A 21,378-nucleotide genomic window follows, 5' to 3' on the forward strand; every position below is an offset into this window, starting at 1 on the left:
TCATCAATACCAGTGTTTGAAAAACGAAAAATTAAAAATTGAAAATTTAAAAAAAATGACTTACATAAAAACAATTTAAAAATCTACTATTCAAACATTAGCTGTATTAACATGCAGTTGTATAATCACCCAATTGATTTTTGTCAATTTATGTGCAATTTTAGGCATCAGGAGCCTGCCCTATTGGAATGAATTATATATATATATATATGTGAGCGGTTTTAGGGATAATACAGCAAAAGGTCTCGGCCTTATGGGACTTGCGGCGAGAATAATGAGACTTTCGTTATGCGCAAATGATGGCTTTCGAGAGGATAAGGGGTGATTTACTCGGCACTTCGCTTTGAGTGCAAACGAATAGTTCCTTACATAAATAAATAAATAAATAAATAAATAAATAAATAAATAAACGTGCGAGTGGGTGAATGCCTGTATGCATGTAATATAGTTTAGAATTCTATTCCCACTTGTTGGACTTGTAGTCAGTTAGAACAACGAGTTTTGTTTCACTTCAAGCCATTTATTACATTTTCGGTCCTGACAGCATACTTGTAAGCATGTGAGGCACGATATCAACACATATCTGGCTACAACAATGAGGCCATTTGACTTGACCGATGTGACGTGACAAAGAATGTCCCATGATAGAGAGTCTGCTTCTAATTTATTTGTACAGGTAAGCCTCGCCCTAGATTTTAACCCACTTACCTGAAGGTCAGCCTGACCTCAACTGTTTTACCTAAATGGAAGGCGGACTGTAGGTTACGGGGATCCTCAGTTTCGTTACAAAAAAGGCCTTAAACTCAAAACTGCATCAAGCGTTGAAATAACCCGTAACATAATGGGTGAACATGTACTAGTATTCTATAGTCCTATATGTGTGACTGTTAGAACAGAGGACACAATCTGGTGTTATATATACATGTATATACCCGGTATATCTTAAATACAAAACATAACTTTGCTTATATTGTTCGTCATTCGTGAATTTAAAAATCTACTATTTAAACATTAGCTGTATCAACATGCAATTGTATAATCACCCAATTGATTTTTGTCAATTTATGTGCAATTTTAGGCATCAGGAGCCTGCCTTATTGAAATGAATTATATATATATATATATATATATATATATATATATATATATATATATATATATATATATTCACAAAAATTGAGCCGTTTTAGGGATAATACAGCAAAAGGTCTCGGCCTTATGGGACATGCGGCGAGAATAATGAGACTTTCGTTGTGCGCAGATGACGACTTTCGAGTGGATAAGGGGTGATTTACTCGGCCTCTGAGAGCTTTTTCACTTCGCTTTGAGTGCAAACGAATAGTTCCTTACATGAAGCTGCTTGAGGAAGCGTGTCATTCACTTCATCATATTGCACTCAGCGCGAGTCCCCGAGGAAATGATCAATTTATGTATAACTATAGTTTCATAGGGAATACATCTATAGACGTGCTTGCATGGCTACCCGACATGTTTAAAATGCATCAACTGTAAAAATATATACTAGTATTTGATATTGCAGGAATATTATTTGACTGCATAAGTTCTGAGTTGATAATGGAATTGACATTGCCATAACAACTGTCAGAACCCTGCTACTGCTGGGTTTCAGTGGGCGGTACACTGCCATTATGGGTGCTCAATGTCTTCATCTTCTTATTACTGCTTTTCAGTCAGTGCACTCGGAGGCCGCTTACAGTGTCAATAGAAGTTTTCTCCGCGGGCAAAAGCCTCAGGAGGTTTCGGTTTCTCTTCAGTCCAGTTACCTCCAGCAACAGGTTGCTGGTAGTTTGGATTCTGGTAGGAGGGTCCTCCGCCTGTTTGGTACGGGACATATGGACCTGGCTGTTGGTATGCCATAGGGGCAGTGGGTGACATGTAGTGTTGAGACTGTGGTGGAAGCTGTTGTTGTGGCGGTTGTGGGACGGTGCTTATTACTGTGACGAACTGCTGACCCGGTACACTGCCCGGTATATAGAGAACTTGCTGAAATGACAAACATCAATACCACAGTGAACAATGTGATACGTCTCTCTCTCTCTCTCTCTCTCTCTCTCTCTCTCTCTCTTTCGTTCCGGTGTGTTTGTGTGTCTGTTTAACTATAAAATATACTGAATGAAAAAAAAAAAAAAAACAATTGTGGAAAATTCAATGGATAAAATTTCATCCTAACTTAAATTAATGGTATTAGAATAAAAATGCCACAAATACCGTTTCTCGCTGGTCTATGGTCGAGCAGCAACAGCAGACAGAGGCGGACACGATGGCTACTATGAACTCAATGAAGCCCAATCCTGCCGCTGCCCCAATAAACACATACAGGAAAATACTGTCACCGTACCTGGTCTGTAAATAAAGGCATGGGTATTAAAGTGCATGTTTTCAACTGATACTTGGGCGTGAAAAACCCGTAATAAAGGTATATTGTGTCACCCCTACCGCTATTACATTCATTGCAACAAGGGTACCCATGGATTTAATTTTACTATCACATAACAACAGCGAAACTGATCGTATAGTGTAATAGGGGGTGTGAATGGTAGAACTACAGGACTACAGAAGAGAAGATATTTACACACTTTCCCCGTATTCATGACATTTAGGAACTTGACCGCAGCATTTTTAAAGAATAGGGGTAATTACGTTGCCAAGTGTATACCGTCAGTAGACGTCTTCACAGTCGCCGTTATTTTGACAGGGTTCTTGTTAGTAGGCCAGTGGTCACGTCGGCAACCGTCTACATCGAGTCAGATGGTATACCTGAATTCTTATCTGGCATGGACACCAACTAACAATTGAAGACTGAGACCCCATTTCCATAGATTTTAGATCGATCTATCCCCGTGGGGTCTCACTAGATTACTGTCAGCTTAGCCGGACTAAGCGTCTGTCCTGCCTACTAAAAGCTGAAAGGGGGTAATTAACTATGGTGCGCGCTCGGCTGACTGCAATTTAGCGTGAACCCCCAGGGAGTTAAGTCGATCTAAATCTAAATCCCTGGATCGATCTAAATCTCTGGGAATGCAGCCTGATACTTGCCATAGACACAAGCAGGTTAAGCGTTGTAAAAAGTGTACGTTGGGATTTGTGAGTGGTTTGGAAAGCAGGTGAAAAGAAGCGGCTTCCCAAATTTCTGTCTCTATAGTCAAGAGAACGCACTCCACATAAGTCGCATGGCATGGGGTCGTTTGGCTACCATTGTATAGGCGGGCTGACAGTGGTCAACGGAGGCCTGAACGCATAGCCATGCATCCAAATTCTGCCGAGACTATCTTTTCGGATCATGACCACCCATTTATGTTTTAGCATGATAATGCTACTCCACGCACAGCCAATGTATAACAGTAGATTGGTCATATAGTATATACCGGTACAAACCAGACCCGGACCACAAAGGACAGCTTAACCCCCCAAGTCGAAACCTAAGAATGTGTGGGATATCCACGGAAATGGATAACTGAAGGATAATCCTGCTAATAAATTAAATGATCTCATACTATCTATGCACTATATGTGGAACACCAGCATTTGGCAAACGTTACATGACTTTTTGACTTTACGCAAAGACAGGTGCGTCAACTAGTCCAGGGGATAAAGTACAAAATATTAAAATGTGGCTTTGTTAATTTTACTATGGTTAAGTCATTCATTGGTTGTACAATCAGTAACTTTTTGTGTAAAGAACCTTTTAATACGTTGAAATAAGAACACTGGATCACGACATGATCCCCATATCACTTTATCAGTTGCTTTAGGGGTACCACTTGTTAGGGGAGTATAGTAAAGCGGATTTTAGCGCTGAAATACAATTAAATGAACGATATTTTGCAGCTCTCGACAATTCAGATGTTCATAGTTTAGCTTTTACATTCATTTTATCGTATGGATTTACTACAGTATAGGAAATGTACAGTTTAGAAATGTAATTATAAATTCTAAGCAATGATGGTACTGTATATGGCTGTTCATTTAAATAATGCAGATATTTGACAGATCTCAAGTGACTCCGACTCTTCACTTGCTAGTAAATGTAGCATTGTCGCTTAATGCTCATTCCCAATGAGGGTCTACGTAAGTCAATTCAGCTCCATGGAGGCCCTTGCTGATTGCAATCAGTTTAAGAGATTAATACTCTACCTTTTTTTTTCTGATGTGCTGTTACAATCGCCTGCTTTTCTGCGTTCCACTCGACGCCTCCAAGAAGAGGTTTGTGCATTTTACGTGTGACTAACATCTTTCAGCGCATTCTAAACATCGGACTAAGAGATCCTTGGGACAAATATGGCCGACTACTTGACGACTCGTGTAATCCCTGCGGGGAATGTATTTAGGGTCTATAATTGGGAATAAAGCGGCAAGTCTTTAGTTGGTCAGCATATTTGATCTGCAGATCTGTTACAGTTAGTCCACGCTGTTCTAAATGTGCTCTTACGCCCTCTGCTACGAGGGCTCCTAAATAGTAAGATAAATTAATATCTTTGTAACAGAACAGTAACGCATCCTGTGGCCAGAATAAAAAAAACTTAAAATAACATGTTGTCATTTTCTGTCATACTTACTCTGTACAAAGATGCAGCAGTCGCTATCCCCATCAGAGTCGGAGCGAAGATTACAGCAGTGAGGATTGAAAGCGTCTGGAAAGAGTTACGCTGAAAGAGAGAGTGAAAGGAGCATACATGATATATACATTGTTTATTATCATAAATTCGCATAGAGTATAGAGACCTGTTTGTCCCGAGCGTAATATATCTCAGCGATACAACCGCATATGTATGTTTTGGGAGAAATATCTCTCCTCATGTCATAACGTCAAAGGGTGCTCGTTCCTTTGAAAGTTCTCCACATCCGGGGGTAGGTAATTAATTGGCCGTCATTAGGGGAGGTGGAGGGGAGGGCCGTATTGCAAAATCACTGTCTTAAAGGACAAGGTTCACGGAAAAATCCATTTCTCGAATTTTGAAGATTCAGCACTCAATCTATACACTAGAGGTATGTTTTAATCGATACCCGCCATTTAAAAATTATAAAAACAATCTATTGATAGTAAAAAAGCGTTTTAGTAAACATCACCTAAATATGCATAAATGAAGCAACAGATCTGGGTCACGTGGTACTGTGACGACAATCACGATAAAGGTCTATGAGACTCAACTGAGCTGCATGGTGCAAACAGACAGAATGATTTTGGAAAGTTGTGTTGAACGGAGTTGAGCAATTTTCTTTATGCCTCAGTGTGTTGCCGTGGGATTCACCAAAATTGCAGCACTCCTTGACTATCTTTCTTTATCTGTGACGGTCTTCCGTGACTAACTTGCTAACTTTGGTGACAATAGTTGCGATCCTCGCAATCTCGGTCACCTCAGGTGTTTTAGATCATATCAAAAGCTGATAGTCTTTTAGATACTGTCATCAGTTGGCAAGCTTACTAATTACTGATGCATTTTTAAATTCATTGTAGTTGACCAAGAGCTCGTTAACAATAAAACCTGTTAATTATGCACCGCTGCAATTCCCAAGTCAGGTAATAACAGGTATGAAACTCGTCTTGGTGGGCTTTCATATTTTTCAATATATTTCATTTATTTCATGGGGTTATTTTATTGGTATTTGTAAATGATGTTAAATATCAATACTTAAACAATTAAGAGAGAACAGTTTCATTAGCGCTGTATGTATATATTCAAATTCTTGTTTTTCTTTTTATCAAGAGCTTGTAAAATATGTGGGTATTACCTCCAATATTGATAAAAAGAAAAACAAGAATTTGAATTAAACAATAAAGTTCTAACACGGTCGCTAACATTAATAAAAGAAATTGCTCTCAGGGTATCTTGAAGCTTCCGTGGAAGAAAACGTGTTGAGGAAAAACAGGAAAAAGAGAGTTATATTAAAGAAAAAATGGGAACTGCTGTAATAAAATGGTTCGTTATCCTAATTTGTTTATGCATTGAGGATTTGTTTCTGAAGATTATTTCATCTGAAATATAAAATAATTTAAAAGATTGATCATTTTATAACTTGAAACGCAAATTCTGCGTCAGTACGCAATTTTTTTTTTTTTTTTTTTTTTTTTTTTTTTTTTTTTTTTGCAAATTTGTAAGCTTATAACACCGTGCTATAAAGATCTACTCAAGAAAAAAATTTGCTTGGGTTAAATTGAGTACGGAATGAACTGGAGACACTTGGCTTGTCATTAAGTTTACACGAAAATATGTCAGGTAACTTTATACTGTCTTTGAAAGAGTAAAGATTGAAAGATAATTTTATACAAACTTTGACGGAGGAAATACCTACAAAGAGTAATGGGCTATTTCGCCAACATCTTGTTGAACATTTTACACTGCAATTCTATTTAAATAAGCTAAGGAACTAATTGCCAAATTTATACTCTCATCACATAACAGGGGGGTAACTAGACCTGCAAAAATTGTACGCACATATTTAAAAAAATTACAAGCATATACAGCAAAATGTAGACTTACGCAAAACATGAAGGACAGCGTAATCACAGCAAATGTACCTCATATAGTAGCTTAATTTCCATTAATAATAAAATCATCATTTAAGTCAAAAATATTTTCGCGATTTAATAACTATTCTAATTTACCCAGAACGGTATATTTATTTTAAAGGCGGTTAACTGAAATATACAGACTTGACATTTAATATGGAATATTTTTTCCAAATCATTTTTCATCAGTTTTTTTCCTATTTTACTGACTGATAAATGAAAATAAGGATTAAAATCGTGTTCTAATAACTTTTAATCATCTCTTTGATGTCATTGTGACATCAGTTCATTAATGGAATTCACCAGAGAAGCAAACAAAAACACATTGCCTTTTCTACGTCATACGGCAACCATTAAATGAGATATTTTAGATCTCCATATTTTCCAAATTATTGTCTGTAAAAGAGTTACACGCTCCACAAAGGACCCTCATGTCAGTGTCTAGTCACAGTAACAGTCGCTGTTACGCCTGACCTCTTCTGGCTGCTACCAGCGCTCTCAAGCGGCAAGGCATTCCTTGGGATATGGTTTTAGAGTTCAATCTGGAATAACATTCCAGGCATCGGTCGAAATCTGTCCAATTTGGCTCAGTTTTGTTGTAGGACATGTCGGCCATTCATCTGGCGAGTAATGGCCTACCCACATATTGTCTACGTGGTTCAAATATGGCGGTTTTGATGACCAAGGTAGCTGTTCATTCCCTTGGTTCTCTAAGTAATCTGTTATTAAAAGTGCTCTGTGTGAACCGGCAATCCCACCCTACAACCTAAAATTGTTCTTAAGGTGCCCCCTATCAAATGATAGTCAAGTGGTTCCCAGATTATTCCTTTATTTAATCTGGTTCAGATTTTCGTCGATGACTGCCATTGATGTTTTGGCACCAATGTGGTATCCACTTCAAATACTGACGCTGTAAATGACCTAAGTCACTTTAGAGGCGGCACACACTTCGTCGTTGGCCTCTTCTGGATGTCTGTAAACTCTGTTTTGACTAGTTGAGCGGTACAGGTGAAATCTGACCTCAATAAAGAAAGCCACGAGGTTTCAGTGTTCAACCCAGAAACGGTCATGGTCCCTAATTCATTAGAGAAACATACAACGATGTTTTGCTGTTTACAGTGGGTTCCTCGGAGGTCGTCTGGTATGCTAACCTGCAAAAACCAGTTTGGTGTTCGCTAAGGGCCTTGAAAAATGCGTTTTGATGGCAATTTACCCCTCATTCTGAACGGACTGGGTGGTTTTTGTTTAGTTGCAACGGCATATCCTGAAAGACAGTGGGTCCTGTACTCTGGTGGTAAGATTTTAATACATTGGGTGTGGCCTCTATGTAGGTACATCAGTCTGGGCATTATTCTATAAAACTGTGCGGACCGTTTCGTTTGGCGCAATTAACTGTCTGGCAATGTCTGTCTTTTTCGCGCCATTTTGCCACAGATTAACAAATTTGCAAAGCACTGCATAGCTCATTTTACACACTGCAAAACCGACCACTTGCATGCAAAATTTCAATTTCTTCTATGCAGTAGTTGCCGACATATGGATACTTTTTTGACAGAACCGTGCTTTGCCAAAGCCAAGCTTTGACCTGCCCAAAGGAGCACTACCCAATTAAATTACTTCATATTACATAATGCAGCAGCGTAACAAACCTGGTATTCAGTTAATTGGAAGCGACACACCTGACTACACACTTCTTCATTCAAATATCTTATATGAGATATTAGTTTTTTGAAAAAAGAACGCATTTCTACCTAGGCACACCTTCGAAACTGAAATATTCCATATTAAATGTCAAGTCTGTAGTTTTATGATTTGTGTGTGAAAATTGCCCATGTCACCCTGTTAGTTTGGAGGTCTAAGCTGGATCTAGTCCGTGTTAAAATTCCTATGAAGTTGTGCAGGAAAATTTCTTCCTTTCTTTCTCTAGCACCTCGATAAACCTGGTGTTCAGATTTTATCTAGTACCCCCAGGTCTACGGGAGCTGCCCTTTGTAACTAACGCACAGGTAGATTTTTACCTGAGATAACTGGAGTAAAGCTTAGATAGAGAGTGCGTTCGATACAAGCAAGACAAATTGAATGCCATTTAACCCTCTAATTAAGAGGTAAAGGAAGTTCCAGCTAGATGGATGATTAAGATAGGATTTGTAAAGGTAACGGGCATTGTTTACCTCAGTTTAATAAAAGTATGCAAGACGGAGTGTCAGCGGTTTAATAAAATAAATTGAATTTCACAAATAACATGGACCTCATATGCAATAATCAACATTTCCCTTAACTCATTCAAATGCAGAGTTTTATACAACTTGGGATAACCATGATTAAATGCTTGTTAAAGATTTGACTAGACGGGAAATGGTTTTACACAGCTTCACGAGGATTTAGACCCCTCGGGTAAGAGATTTGAATGAGTATAAACTTTTATCAGAAGCGAGAGAAGTCATCGTACAGGTAGACAATGCAGCTCAGTTTAACAGCTAAGCACGCTCTATTCTCCAGTGGCGCGATTGTCGTCATCAGACCACGTGACAACGTAGCTCATTAACTCTCAGGCCGAGCAAATAGGACGTTTTTTAAAGCCAAAAATTTACAAAATGAGCTTTTAATTTGTGTATTTGGATAAAGATATCGTTAGTTGGGCATGTTTTCTGAAGAATATGTTCCGTTCAGGCCATTCTGACGGCATGCAGCAAATCCTTTAAGTAATGACCAGGGAATAGATTGGGCATGCTTTTATCAAAATGAAAAGTTTGGGGGACTTGCAAGAACAATTTTACTGCTGCTAGTTTGTAGCCATATTGCAGCACATTTACCGCAAATTCACAAAAAAAGAATTGCAGTTTGCAGCGATATTGTAAAAAAACTTCCTGCAAATTCGCCGTGGATTTGCTGTAGACCTGATCGATATTTTCCTAAAGGACAGACTCAAAACCTATAAGAACAAATGTACTGCTTACGTGTATGGCAAAATAAACAATGAGGAACAGTTTTGATTGTCACTCTATCGGCAGCCGTTTAAATTACCACTGCATCTTAATGAGTAACTCTTATTCAGATAAGGTTCGTCTCTCCCTCCTTCTATCTCTCTCTCTCTTTCTTAATATATTGCCTAGGCTTATTACTCCTTGATTCTTTGTGCGACTAATTACCAGCTACTCGGTAAATAAGTCTGTCAATCAAACGATAAGTAAATTTATACTAATATACTCATTTATCTTTTGATTAATTTCTTTCTGTAATTACTCACCAGGCATCGTTTGTAGCTTTGTCGATTTCTTGTGATGCAAGCGCCGAAAATACCGGTGAAAAAAAACTGAAAGTTTAAGAAGAGACAGAGATTCGTATAACATTTGTTTTAGATTAGAACCATTAATATTGCCAGTCATTTTTTGTAGGCATCAAAATTAAGGACATGTATCCAACAGCTAAGGAGCCGACAAGAGCAGGTATGTTACTAAATAAAATCACTATCAAAAGTACGAGTTACATGGACTAAAAACATAGGTTCTTCAGAAAATATGTTTTGTCTTTCATAAAATCCTGATAGATAATCTTGTTCAGTTGCTATGTATGCTAATATAAACTGTGCGAATTAATTGCCTTAATATGACTAGTTGGTAATAAAATAATAAAATTAATTGCAATAACTTATATATTCTTTAATTATTCTAGTCGGTATATCATGTTAAGTATTTGGAGGGTAGCTGGTATTATTAAAAATTAGAAAAATAAAAACTTACCCAGGCACCGCACCATATGGGAGCACTGACCATGGTCGAGGTACGTTCTATGTTATAGAATGTTCTGGAGTAGCTGTCGCGATAATAATAGCTGTTGAAATCTATTGTGTAGAAGAAATAGTTTAGTTGGAGGTCAGTCACGCCACACCCTATTATAAGGAGTCCCAAAGCGATCTGGAATCCACCCAAACATTTGAGGGCACCATAAGGAAAACGGTCTAGGGGCTGCCCCGTCTGAACCAGTTGGGTATGGCTTACGTTCATTGTCAGTCTGAAAGAAAATAGGGGGTATGTACCGTGTGATTGTAGATTGTTTTTCTTACACATCTTTCCTTTTAAAAATGCCACTTTTCACATTTTATACCATGGAAATATTAGACGATATATTTCCATGACCATGTTTACATATGGACTTTTTTATCTGCCACTAGCTTAGAAACTGACGGTGCATTTAATCTCTCTCTCTCTCTCTCTCTCTCTCTCCAGAGATATTTCTACACAAAATATAGGCAATGCACATGCATAACTACAAATGATAATTTCCTTTATTAATATTATAAAAGAAATATAATATAAACGAAAAAATAAAAATGAGATTCATCATGAGAAATGACACCCACTGTTTTTGTCGGCACCAAAAATTTTAATTCAAGAACTATTTAGAAGTACTACTAATACTAATACACTATACTCTCACGTTTTTCCATAGAGTTCGTTTTTCCATAGAGTTGCACCTACGGATAATTTGCAACTTAAATAAACGACCAGAAAGGTGCTTGAATGAAATTCAACGCCGCACTGTTTGCTTACTGTTGTTATGATTGCGCGACAGACACAATGCAGAATCCAGGGTTCAAGAAAAGCAAGTAGCAAGCACAGGTGTGGCAAAGCGAATGTAATTGTGGATATCACACCTGAACGTAACGTTTCGGTTTAAATATTTTCATATTTTGCTTTATTTTTTATATATCGGATATAGATTTACACTAAAAGTATGAGCCTCTAATTGCTGACAGAGAAAGAGAAAGAGGGAGAGGATGGGGGAAATCAAGGGACATTAGTAGATGCCTTCTTGCCTTACCTGAGTGTTTTTCAAATTTGATCCTGTAGCCGGTTTTCCTCTGTGTCTTAACCGCCTTCACCGCCTAGCCAGCCAGTCAGCGCCCTATCTTCACAGAACGGTTTCAAATAATAAACGACACTTAAAAACTAATTCCCTTATGAGCACACATGAATGTTGCGCCACTTAGTTATAAAGCTTGTCCTTAGCCGTGTCCTCAGTATGCAGCCTCAACCGATCCATAAGACATGACCTAAATCTTTGTTGAATCAATGGCTGTCGCTTCGTTGGTAAACATAACACAAAGGCAATACTGTTTAGTCTCGATGGCTTGGAGACATGATAAAAATGTTGTTCTCCAGGTTTGTATCCACTAATCACTCAATTACATATTCCTGTGAACAGTTACATTAATTCCGAGCTCGAAAAATGGAATTTTTTGTTATTGGGGTCAATGTTTTGCAATACTAAGCCTGCGGTATAGACTACACGTAAAGCAGGGTGCGCATTGTATTTAACAATGGCTTTTACAGGTTAAAGAAAGAAATGCACGTGCAGCATTCCTAAGTGTCGTCATAGAGGTAAGGGTATAATGGCAAAGTCATGTTGGAGAAAAATCTTGTGAGCTGCTGTGGTATCAGTGCCGCAATACCTATGCGTATATAGCACACTTATTTTAGTGCGACCGCCTTTTGTTACAGCAAGGAGTTATAACAGATCCTTGGTTACAGTTATCGTTAACATTTTACATTTTATTCGATTCGTTCAATTAGACTCCTCTAAAAGAAGTGTACATTTTAACACTTAAGGCGTATAAATGAAATGCAAGAAAAACAACGAATGGGGTGCATGGGTGAGCTTTATGTGATCCAAGTAGCCGGGTCCTCAGTTTAAAAAACAGCAATATATATATATATATATATATATATATATATATATATATATATATATATATACACATGTATATATATATATAGTTTAATTAAATATATAAGTAAATCTTATGTTTCATGTTTATCTATCTTTAGTTATTATATATAAATCATCCGCATTCCCTGAATGCCACACACATACACATATCTATCTGGAATACAAATATAGCTTTGTGTATATTTTACGCCATGCATGAAAATCATTATGTTTCGAATGCTGTCGGAATGCCGTGAGAATATTTAGAATGCAGTCATAGTGCAGTTAGAATACTGTTCAAATGCCATTCGATAAATTTCCTCTTGGGATGCACTTCGAAAGTTTTTGACATCACAGAAAATTTTGAGCCGGTCACAAGAATGGGTAAAAATATTTGGAATGCACTTAGGATTTTTAAAATGTTTTTAAAATGCTATTCGAATATCCTGGAATGCACAAAGTATTGTATTTCCGACGCCATTCTTAATAATCCCGCCTCTAGTTTGACGGCGATTTTATACTCCGTCAGAATGTTTCGAATGTGCCTCGGATAAGCTGAAATATTAATTATGCCAGCAATCGAACTACACCAGTGCGCCGTTCAAAGTATATTCTAAATATTTTTACTGCCTTCTTACAGCATTATAAATATTTCTAGTTTTCCAACTACATTCGAACTGCTTTTGAGAGCTACACAGTTGAAAATACACTCATCACTCCAGGCGATTTCAAGCGCATTCTGAGTATTCCAACGGTACTCTTGCAATAATTAAGGTCAATTTGAAATTTTTCATCCGAATGTGGTTCGAATTTTAAAATTCTTAGTTTGGTCCAATTCTTCTTCATTTCATGCTGATTCCGAATAAGTGTTGGGGGGGGGGGGGGGGGGGGAGGGAAGCACCCGTAGACGTACTTGGCTGTGCTGCAAGTTGAAAATGCATAAACTGTAAAAAAAAAAAAAAAAGAAGTTGCTATGTACATGTACTAGTGATTTGATATTGCAGACGGTATATAAGAGTTATGGTTTGATAATGGAGTTAACGTTGCCATAACAACTGTCAGAACCCTGCTACTGCTTGGTTTCAGTGGTCGGTGCACTGCCATAATGGGTGTCACTGTCTTCATCTTCTTATTTCTGCTTTTCAGTCAGTGACACCCATTATGGTAGTCGGAGGTCGCTTAAAGTTTCAATAGAAGTTTTCTCCGAGGGCCAAATCCTCGGGTGGTTTCGATTTCTCTTCAGTCCAGTTACCTCCAGGTTGCTGGTAGTTTGAAGACTGGTAGGTCGGGCCTCCAGCTGTTTGGTACGGGACATATGGACCTGGCTGTTGGTATGCCATAGGGGCAGTGGGTGACATGTAGTGTTGAGACTGTGGTGGAAGCTGTTGTGGCGGGTGTTGGGCGGTTAACACTGTGACGTACTGCTGACCCTGTGTACTGCCCGGTATATAGAGAACTTGCTGAAATGACAAACACCAATATCACAGTGTACAATGTGATACGTCTCTCTCTCTCTCTCCCGGGTGTGTTTATGTGTCTGTTTAACTATAAATAATTCTGAATGAAAACAATTGTAGATTTCAATCAATAAGATTTTATCTTAACTTAAATTGGGAGTGTAGAAGTATAAAGGCCACAAATACCGGTTCTCGCTGGTCTATGGTCGAGCAGCAACAGCAGACGGAGGCAGACACGATGGCTACTATCAACTCAATGAAGCTCAGCCCTCCCGCTGCCCAAATAAACACCTCCTTGATAATATTGACATCGGAACTGATCTGTAAATAAACGCATGGGCATTAAAGTGCATGTTTTCAACTGATACTTGAACGTGAAAAACCCGTGATTAAGATGTATACTGTGTCACCCTTTCCGCCATTGCAATTCATTGCAACATGGGTACCCATGGATTTAATTTTACTATCACATAACGACGAAACCGATCGTCGTGTAAATCGGGAATGTGAATGATAGAACTAAAGAACAGAGGATGTTCACACGCCTTCTCCATGGAAAACTATTCATGACAATTATATATAAGAACTTGACTGCAGCTTTAACAAGAATAGAGAAAATCGTGTTTCTAAGTGTATGCCGTCTTTGGCCGTCTGCACAGTCACCGTTATCTTGACAGGGTTCTTGTTAGCAGACCAGTGGTCCGGCCAGGACTCGTCTACATCGAGTCAGATGGTATACCAGAATTCTGGCTTGGACGCCAACCAACAACTGAACACGGATACTTGTCGTAGACACAAGCAACTTAAGCGATGTCGAGAAGTGATGGACGTCGAGGGGTTTGGAGAGCAGCTGAAAAGAAGTGGCTTCCAAATTTTCTGCCTTTTGTCATCCGGGCGCACTCCACATATGTCAAGTGGTACGGGGTGTATTGTCTACCACTGTATACAGGCGTGCTGGAAGTGGTCAACGGAGCCTTAACACAGAGCCGTGCTTCCAAATACTGTCGAGACTATCTTTGGGCACCATGACCACTCATTTATGTTTCAGGGGCTCGTTTCTCGAAGCAGAAGTTAGTTAGCGATTGGTCGTTAGCCTCTTGCTAGTAATGATGCCGTTTCACGAAGTTATCGCTAGTTCTCTGGCTCGTTATTGTGTCGTTGAAAGGATTTTCAAAAACAAAGAAAATGATGTGAAAAATATGAAACAAACAAGAAAAAATAAACAAGGCTTTAAAAGAAAAACAAAAAAAAAAAACATTCGTAGCCATAGTTACCCAAAATTATGTAAACAAACAAACAAATAAACAAGCAAACAAACAAACAGACAGACAGACAGACAGACAGACAAACAAACAATCCACCAACAATCCACCCACCGATGGTAACCGTCCCGTTGATTTCTTACTGCTCACATAAAAGTGTAGGTGAAAGGTACACAAATATTATGAAAAAAAACTTGAGTGCTGATAATTAGCAACTAACATAAACTAAAGAAACAGATCACACAAAATCATAGAATATTCAATACTTATCTTATGAGTTTGTGAATTTTGCAATATTTATGTACCTATATTAATAATTTTAATTAATAAAAATAAAAATTATAAGAATAGTGAAAATAATAAAAATAAAAAGATTAATAAAAAACCTTAAAAGAAATATGAAGTAAATGTAGAATGGGAACAATAAGATGAGAAGGAACTGGAGGATATTTTAAATACTAAAGAGATATTTGTATCTGTTGTTTATATGTATACAGAAAACAATATATATTATTAAATACTTGTTGCTTGGGTAATATGCTGTGTAGCAACTGTTGCAATGGCTTATTTGGGCTTTTAATGGCTTAAAATTGTATAGTGATAGGTTTCATGGCCTTAATCATTATCAAAAGCCTTTCAAAATATTTTGAACTGGAGAAGAAAGGTTCAATCAGCTAGTTTCTGAGGTAAATCACTTCCCCAGTAATGGTTGCTAAGCAACGCTTTGAAAAATTTGGCACTACCCTTGAAAATGATCTGCAAAGTCCAAATAACATTTTTGCCAAGTTTCATGCTTTTTCCACCTTCTGAGCAATTTTTGCACCAATCATTTAGACTATAAGAGATCCGAGGAACAAATATGCCCGGCTACTTGAATACGTGTTGTGTAATCCCCACAGGGAATGTATGTTGTGTCTATAATTGGGAATAAAGTGGCAAGTCTTTTAGTTGGTCACCATACTTGATCCTCAGATCTGTTACTGTTAGTCCACGCTGTTGTAAATGCGCTATTACGCCCTGTGCTATGAGGGCTTCTCAAATAATATGCAATATTAATTTTTTTGTAACGGAACAGTAACGCATCCTGTGGTCGGAGTAAAAAAGCTATAGTTACATGTTGTCACTTTGGGTCATACTTACTCTAAATAAAGATGCAGCAATCGCTACCCCCATCACAGTCGGAGCGAAGATTATTGCAGCGAGAATTGAAAAAGTCTGGAAAGAGTTACGCTGAAACAGAAAGTGAAAGTGAATATGAAAGGAGCATACATAATAGTATATACATTGTATATTATCATAAATTTACTTCAGTGTAGAGACCTGTTAGCACCGAGTGTAATATATCTCAGCGATACAACCGCATACGTATGTTTTGGGAGCACAGGTCTCAAACTACTGCGCATGTGCGAAAAATACGCTGTTTGTAATAAACAAATGGTGAAATTGACAAAGCCTGCCGGTGTTTACCGTCTGGTTGATTTAATTTAGTTGCTTTCTGGTGTTGTTTTGAGAAATCATATTAGAAATATTCTGTTGATTGTATGTTTTAAAAAGCAAATCCATTGGACTTTCCTTTGATTAACATTCATTTTGCCGTCATTGTAAGGATGATTCCCTTTGCATTTATAGTGTTATATGTGGCCCCAAGGGGATTTTACACCCCTCCCCCACTCTTGATTAATACAATTCTTCATCGAGCAGATTGAAAATTATATTCCAAAATACATTAAAATCGTAGGAAGGTTAATTGCAGATAATGTTGTGAGGATATTCTAGTCGGGGGCAAACTCGACCAATATAAAAAAATTTACTTCGTCTTACGGTTTTGGAGCGCCTGTTCTAATTTTTTAAAGCGAGGCAATGGAGCCAAACAATACGATACAATTTGTAATCTCGTAAAAGTTGATATTTTTAATTAGAGTTTATAGCCGGGCGTACATGAAAAGGCGACTCTTTTATTATTGTGATATTCAATTATAATTAATTTAAAAGACACGAGATAAGAGGTTCTTGTCGACGGCCTATTTATTAGTTTTATTGACTTTTTAAAAGTATTTGGAGACCAAAAACACAAAAGCTGTATGGTTTCAAATCGAGGACCCAAATATCATTCGTGTTCTTGTTTCGGGAGAAATATCTTCCATCAAGTCATAACGTCATAGGGAGCTTTTTCCTCTTAAGTTCTCCACATCCGGGAGTACTGGTAGTTAATTAATTGGCCGTCAGAGTGAGGGGAGGGGAGGGCTGTTTTCCACGATAACTGTCTTTCGTAAAGACGAGTCATTCGAGTGGCCATGCCCTTATCAAAATAGTTTGAAGGAACGAATTTGTAGGATTTGCAAGAATAATTCTAGTGCTGCTAATGTGTAGCCATGTTGCAGCACATTTACTGCAAATTCGCACGAAGGAATTGCAGTTTGCAGCGATATTGCAGAAAATTTTGCTAAAGGCAGACTTTCAAAACCTATCAGAACAGATGTGCTGCCTACGTGTAGCGAAAAGATGAATGATGAGGAACAATTTTATTGACATTCCATACATGTAGGTAGCCGTTTAATTTCCACTGCTTCTTAATAAGTAACGTTCATTTTGATAAAATTCATCTCTCCCTTTCTATCTCTCCCTCTTTCTTAATCAGTATTGCCCAGGCTTATTACTCCTTGATTCTTCGTGCGACTAATTTGCCAGCTACTACGAAAATAAGTCCGTCAATCAAACGATAAGTCAATATATACTTATATACTCATTAATATTTTGATTAATTTTTTTCTGTAATTACTCACCAGGCATCGTTTGTAATTTTGTCGATTTTCTGAGATGCAAACGCCCAAAATACCAGTGAAGAAAAACTGAAAGTTAAAAAAAGACATAAATTTGTATAGCATTTGTTTTAGACTAGAAAAATGAATATTGCCAACCGCTATCAATCAACTAAAAACTAGTCATTTTTTCTAGGCATCAAACTTCAGGACAAGTATCCAATACCTGAAGATCTGACAAGAGCAGGTATGTTACTAAATGAAAACTAGTAAAAGTACGAGTTACATGTACTAGAAATAAATTCTTTAGAAAATATGTTCTAATTGTCTTTCATCAAATCCTGGTAGATAATCTTTTTTTACTTGATATGTATGTTAATATATACTGTGCGAATCAATTGCTTTAATTGGACCAGTTGGTAATACGATTCATTGCAAAAACGTTAATATTTTTTAATTATATACAGTAATTAGTCTGGTTGGTATATCATGTAAAGCATTTACAGGGTAGCTAATATTATTTAAAATTAGAGAATAAAAACTTACCCAGGCACCGCACCATATCGGAGCACTGACCGTGGTCAAGGTACGAGCTATGGCATAATACGATCTGTAGTAGTAGTAGCCGTCGCGATAATAATAGCTGTAAAATTGCCCAATGTTAAAATAGTTCAAGTTTAGGTCGGTTGCGCCACACCCTACTATAAGGAGTCCCAAAGCAATCTGGAGCCCACCCAAACATTTGAGGGACCGGTAAGGAAAACGGCGTGGGGGCTGCGCCGCCTGAACCAACTGGGTATGGCTTGCGTTCATTGTCAGTCTGAAAGAAAATAAGAGTGTATTTGCAGTGTGCTGTAGATTGTTTTTCTTCCTCTTCTTTCCTTTTAAAACTGCCACTATTCACGGTGTACATACCCTAGGTTCTACATTTCCGTATTGCCAGCTCGATCTTGATTTCATATATAACCCATATCAGCAAACTAATAAAAGGAATCACATCAAAAGACTTTTAACATGCTAGCTTTTACTGTGCTCTGACACTCAGGGTAGGTGTACATTATATCACTGAAATATAAAACGACATATTTCCATGATCATATACACGTATGGACTTTTTTTTATCTGCCACTAGTTTAGAAACTGATCGTGGCTTTAACCCTCAAGAGACCAAGTTATTTTACTGACTGAAATGACCAAGTGGGGTCATCTGTGACCCCATTGTGCTCTGTACAGGGATCCTTATACTAAAAGGCTGTTGAGGGTTTATCACACCTAAAATACTCCCAGGATTTAAGACAAGTATTTTATAATGATCTAATGTAGTAAATAATACTTTTAATGCATGAAATAACCAAGCACAGAGTTTAAGAACAACATTACACTGGTATTTAGACAGTCCTTGTCAGTTTCCACTTGCAGAAATATTTCTCTTTTTATTTGCCACACTAAATGAAAAAAAGTACATTACAAAATTACTTTGTGTAAAAATATTTTGACTTATGTTGAGATCGCATCCTGCTAACTTCAATAAGAATAATTAGCTGACTTGCTGAGTAGGGAATACTCTAATGCTGGTAAGGAAGTCATACTACTCAGAACACATTCAATCAACCTACACGTATGTTACTACCACATCTGTGTATAAAACAAAATCCACACAAACAATTTGTTAAAATATGTATAATATGATATCGACAGAATTCGTTAGATTTCCGAAATACCCGAAAATTGTATCCGTAAAAATGAGAGACCCAGTCATGAGAACAAGTTCCAACAAAGCTACTCAAATAAGATTCAGCGCTGCACTATTAGTAACACTTCAAGCACAATCTTCACAAACCACTTATCTGTGGCTTTGTTTTGGGCACACTGGCTGGTTGCATGAAGCACATGCATGTGACATTTTCCTGTCAGTGTTGCGTGGGCAAAAAAAAATTGAATAAAATTTAAAAAACTAATATGTAAAAACCAATGCTTCACTTTGGGGTCATAAATGACCCCAGAAGAATTTGTGATGTATACACCACACTTATTGGTTGATCCCTACAAAAAGCTGTGAAAGTGTGTAGGATTAGTAGACTGACAAACTCATGCAAGGAAAGAAAATTCAAATAAAAAATAAAGAGATGGCACATTAAATCATATTGATGGGGTCGTAAATGACCCCACTCGGTCACTTGAGGGTTAATCTCTCCTTCTCTCTCTCTCTCTCCAGAGATATTTCTCAACAAAATGCAGGCAATGCACATATATAAGTACGAATGAACATATTAATATTAAAAAGAAATATAATGCAAACAAAGGAATATAAATTAGATTCACCATGAGAAATGACACCCACTCTGTTTTTGTTTTTTTTTTACTTCAAGAACTATTCAGAAGTACTAGTACTGATACACTATACGAATTCCACCTACCGCTAACTTGCGACCTAAATAAACGACAGGAAAGGTGCTTGAATGAAACCCAAAGCCGCACTATTTGGTTACAGTTGTTATTATAGCACGACAGACACAATGCGGAATCCAGGGTTCGAGAAAAGCATAGGTAGCAAGCACAGGTGTGGCAAAGGGAAAGCAATTGTAGATATCACACCTGAACGCTTTATTTTTGATATATAGGATATATGTTTACACTTAAGGTATAAGCCGTGTACCCCCCTCAAAGTCGGACAAAAATGACTGTGAAGAAAGTTACGTTGCGTTGGCCAGGGGTGTTTCAGTTTCAGCCCGCCATCTTTTTTGGTGCATAACTGGTATATATTTCAAATGCTATAACGTCAGTGTAATATATCATTTTGTCAATCCTACAACGTCCGTTTTAGAGCCTTTGCGACATCAAAGAGCGAGTATCACCACATACGATTCGCTCAAATGCGGTTTTGTCAAGAGTCACCACACCCAGATCTATACGTGGCCAACACCCCCTTTTATTTGAATTACATTTTTGTTTTCTTGAATACAGTTTATCGAAAAATAATAAGTCATTGAAAACATGACGTTAACCTTGATTCTTCTTCCGCTGCTGACACAGAAAGAGAGAAGGAGAATGAAAGAGATAAGATAGAGGGAGAAAAAGCGAGGGACGCAGTAGTAGATATGTCTTCTTGACTTACCTGAGTGTTTGTTTTTTTTTTCAAATATGATTGTGTAGCCGATTTTCCTCTGCTTCTTTACCGTCTTCACCGCCTAGCCAGCCAGTCAGCGCCCTAGCTTCACAGAATGGTTTCAGGTAATGCACGACACTTTAAAACTAATTCCCACTTGTGAACACACATGAATGTTGCGCCACTTAGTTATAAAGCTTGTCCTCAGCAGTGTCCTCAGTATGCAGCCTGAACCGATTCATAAAATCATGACCTAAATCTTTGTTGAATCAATAACTGTCGCTTCGTTGGTAAACATGACACAAGGGCTATACTGTTTAGCCAAAAGGACTTACCTGTAGAGATATGATAAAAATGTTGTTCTCCAGATTTGTATCCACTAATCACTCAATTACATATTCCTGTTAAGAGTTACATTTATTCCGAGCTCAAAAAATGGAATTTTTTGTCATCGGGGTCAATGTTTTGCAATAATAAACCCGCGGTATGGACTTCACATAATGCAGTGCGCGCATTGTAATGAACTATGGCTTTTAGAGGTTAAGACAGAAAGAAG

General features: G+C 37.7%; 2 protein-coding genes across 3 annotated transcripts; both read right to left on the minus strand.

The window, feature by feature from the left end:
* Positions 1-1,114: 1,114 nt before the first annotated feature.
* LOC147760426 (uncharacterized) lies at positions 1,115-11,802 on the minus strand. Its single transcript, XM_086993967.1, has 6 exons — positions 11,351-11,802; positions 10,270-10,540; positions 9,777-9,842; positions 4,578-4,667; positions 2,230-2,364; positions 1,115-2,004 (listed from the first exon to the last, which is right to left on the minus strand). Exons 2-6 carry the CDS (start codon positions 10,531-10,533, stop codon positions 1,720-1,722), a joined length of 840 nt encoding a protein of 279 aa, XP_086850093.1. The 5' UTR covers positions 10,534-10,540; positions 11,351-11,802; the 3' UTR covers positions 1,115-1,719.
* A 485-nt stretch (positions 11,803-12,287) lies between these two features.
* On the minus strand, positions 12,288-21,309 carry LOC147760427 (uncharacterized). Of its 2 annotated transcripts, none has more exons than XM_086993969.1 (6): positions 21,158-21,309; positions 18,263-18,536; positions 17,741-17,806; positions 16,098-16,187; positions 13,882-14,016; positions 12,288-13,698 (listed from the first exon to the last, which is right to left on the minus strand). In XM_086993969.1, the coding sequence occupies exons 2-6, from the start codon at positions 18,527-18,529 to the stop codon at positions 13,426-13,428; spliced, it is 831 nt and encodes a 276-aa protein (XP_086850095.1). In that variant the 5' UTR covers positions 18,530-18,536; positions 21,158-21,309; the 3' UTR covers positions 12,288-13,425. The 2 variants fall into 2 exon arrangements, with proteins under 2 accessions (XP_086850095.1, XP_086850094.1); XM_086993968.1 differs by lacking the exon at positions 21,158-21,309 and adding an exon at positions 20,832-21,050.
* Positions 21,310-21,378: the final 69 nt, after the last annotated feature.

This window comes from Lingula anatina, chromosome 8, assembly GCF_051362555.1.
Source record: "Lingula anatina isolate TDL-2025a chromosome 8, LinAna3.0, whole genome shotgun sequence".
Lineage (NCBI taxonomy): Eukaryota > Metazoa > Brachiopoda > Lingulata > Lingulida > Lingulidae > Lingula > Lingula anatina.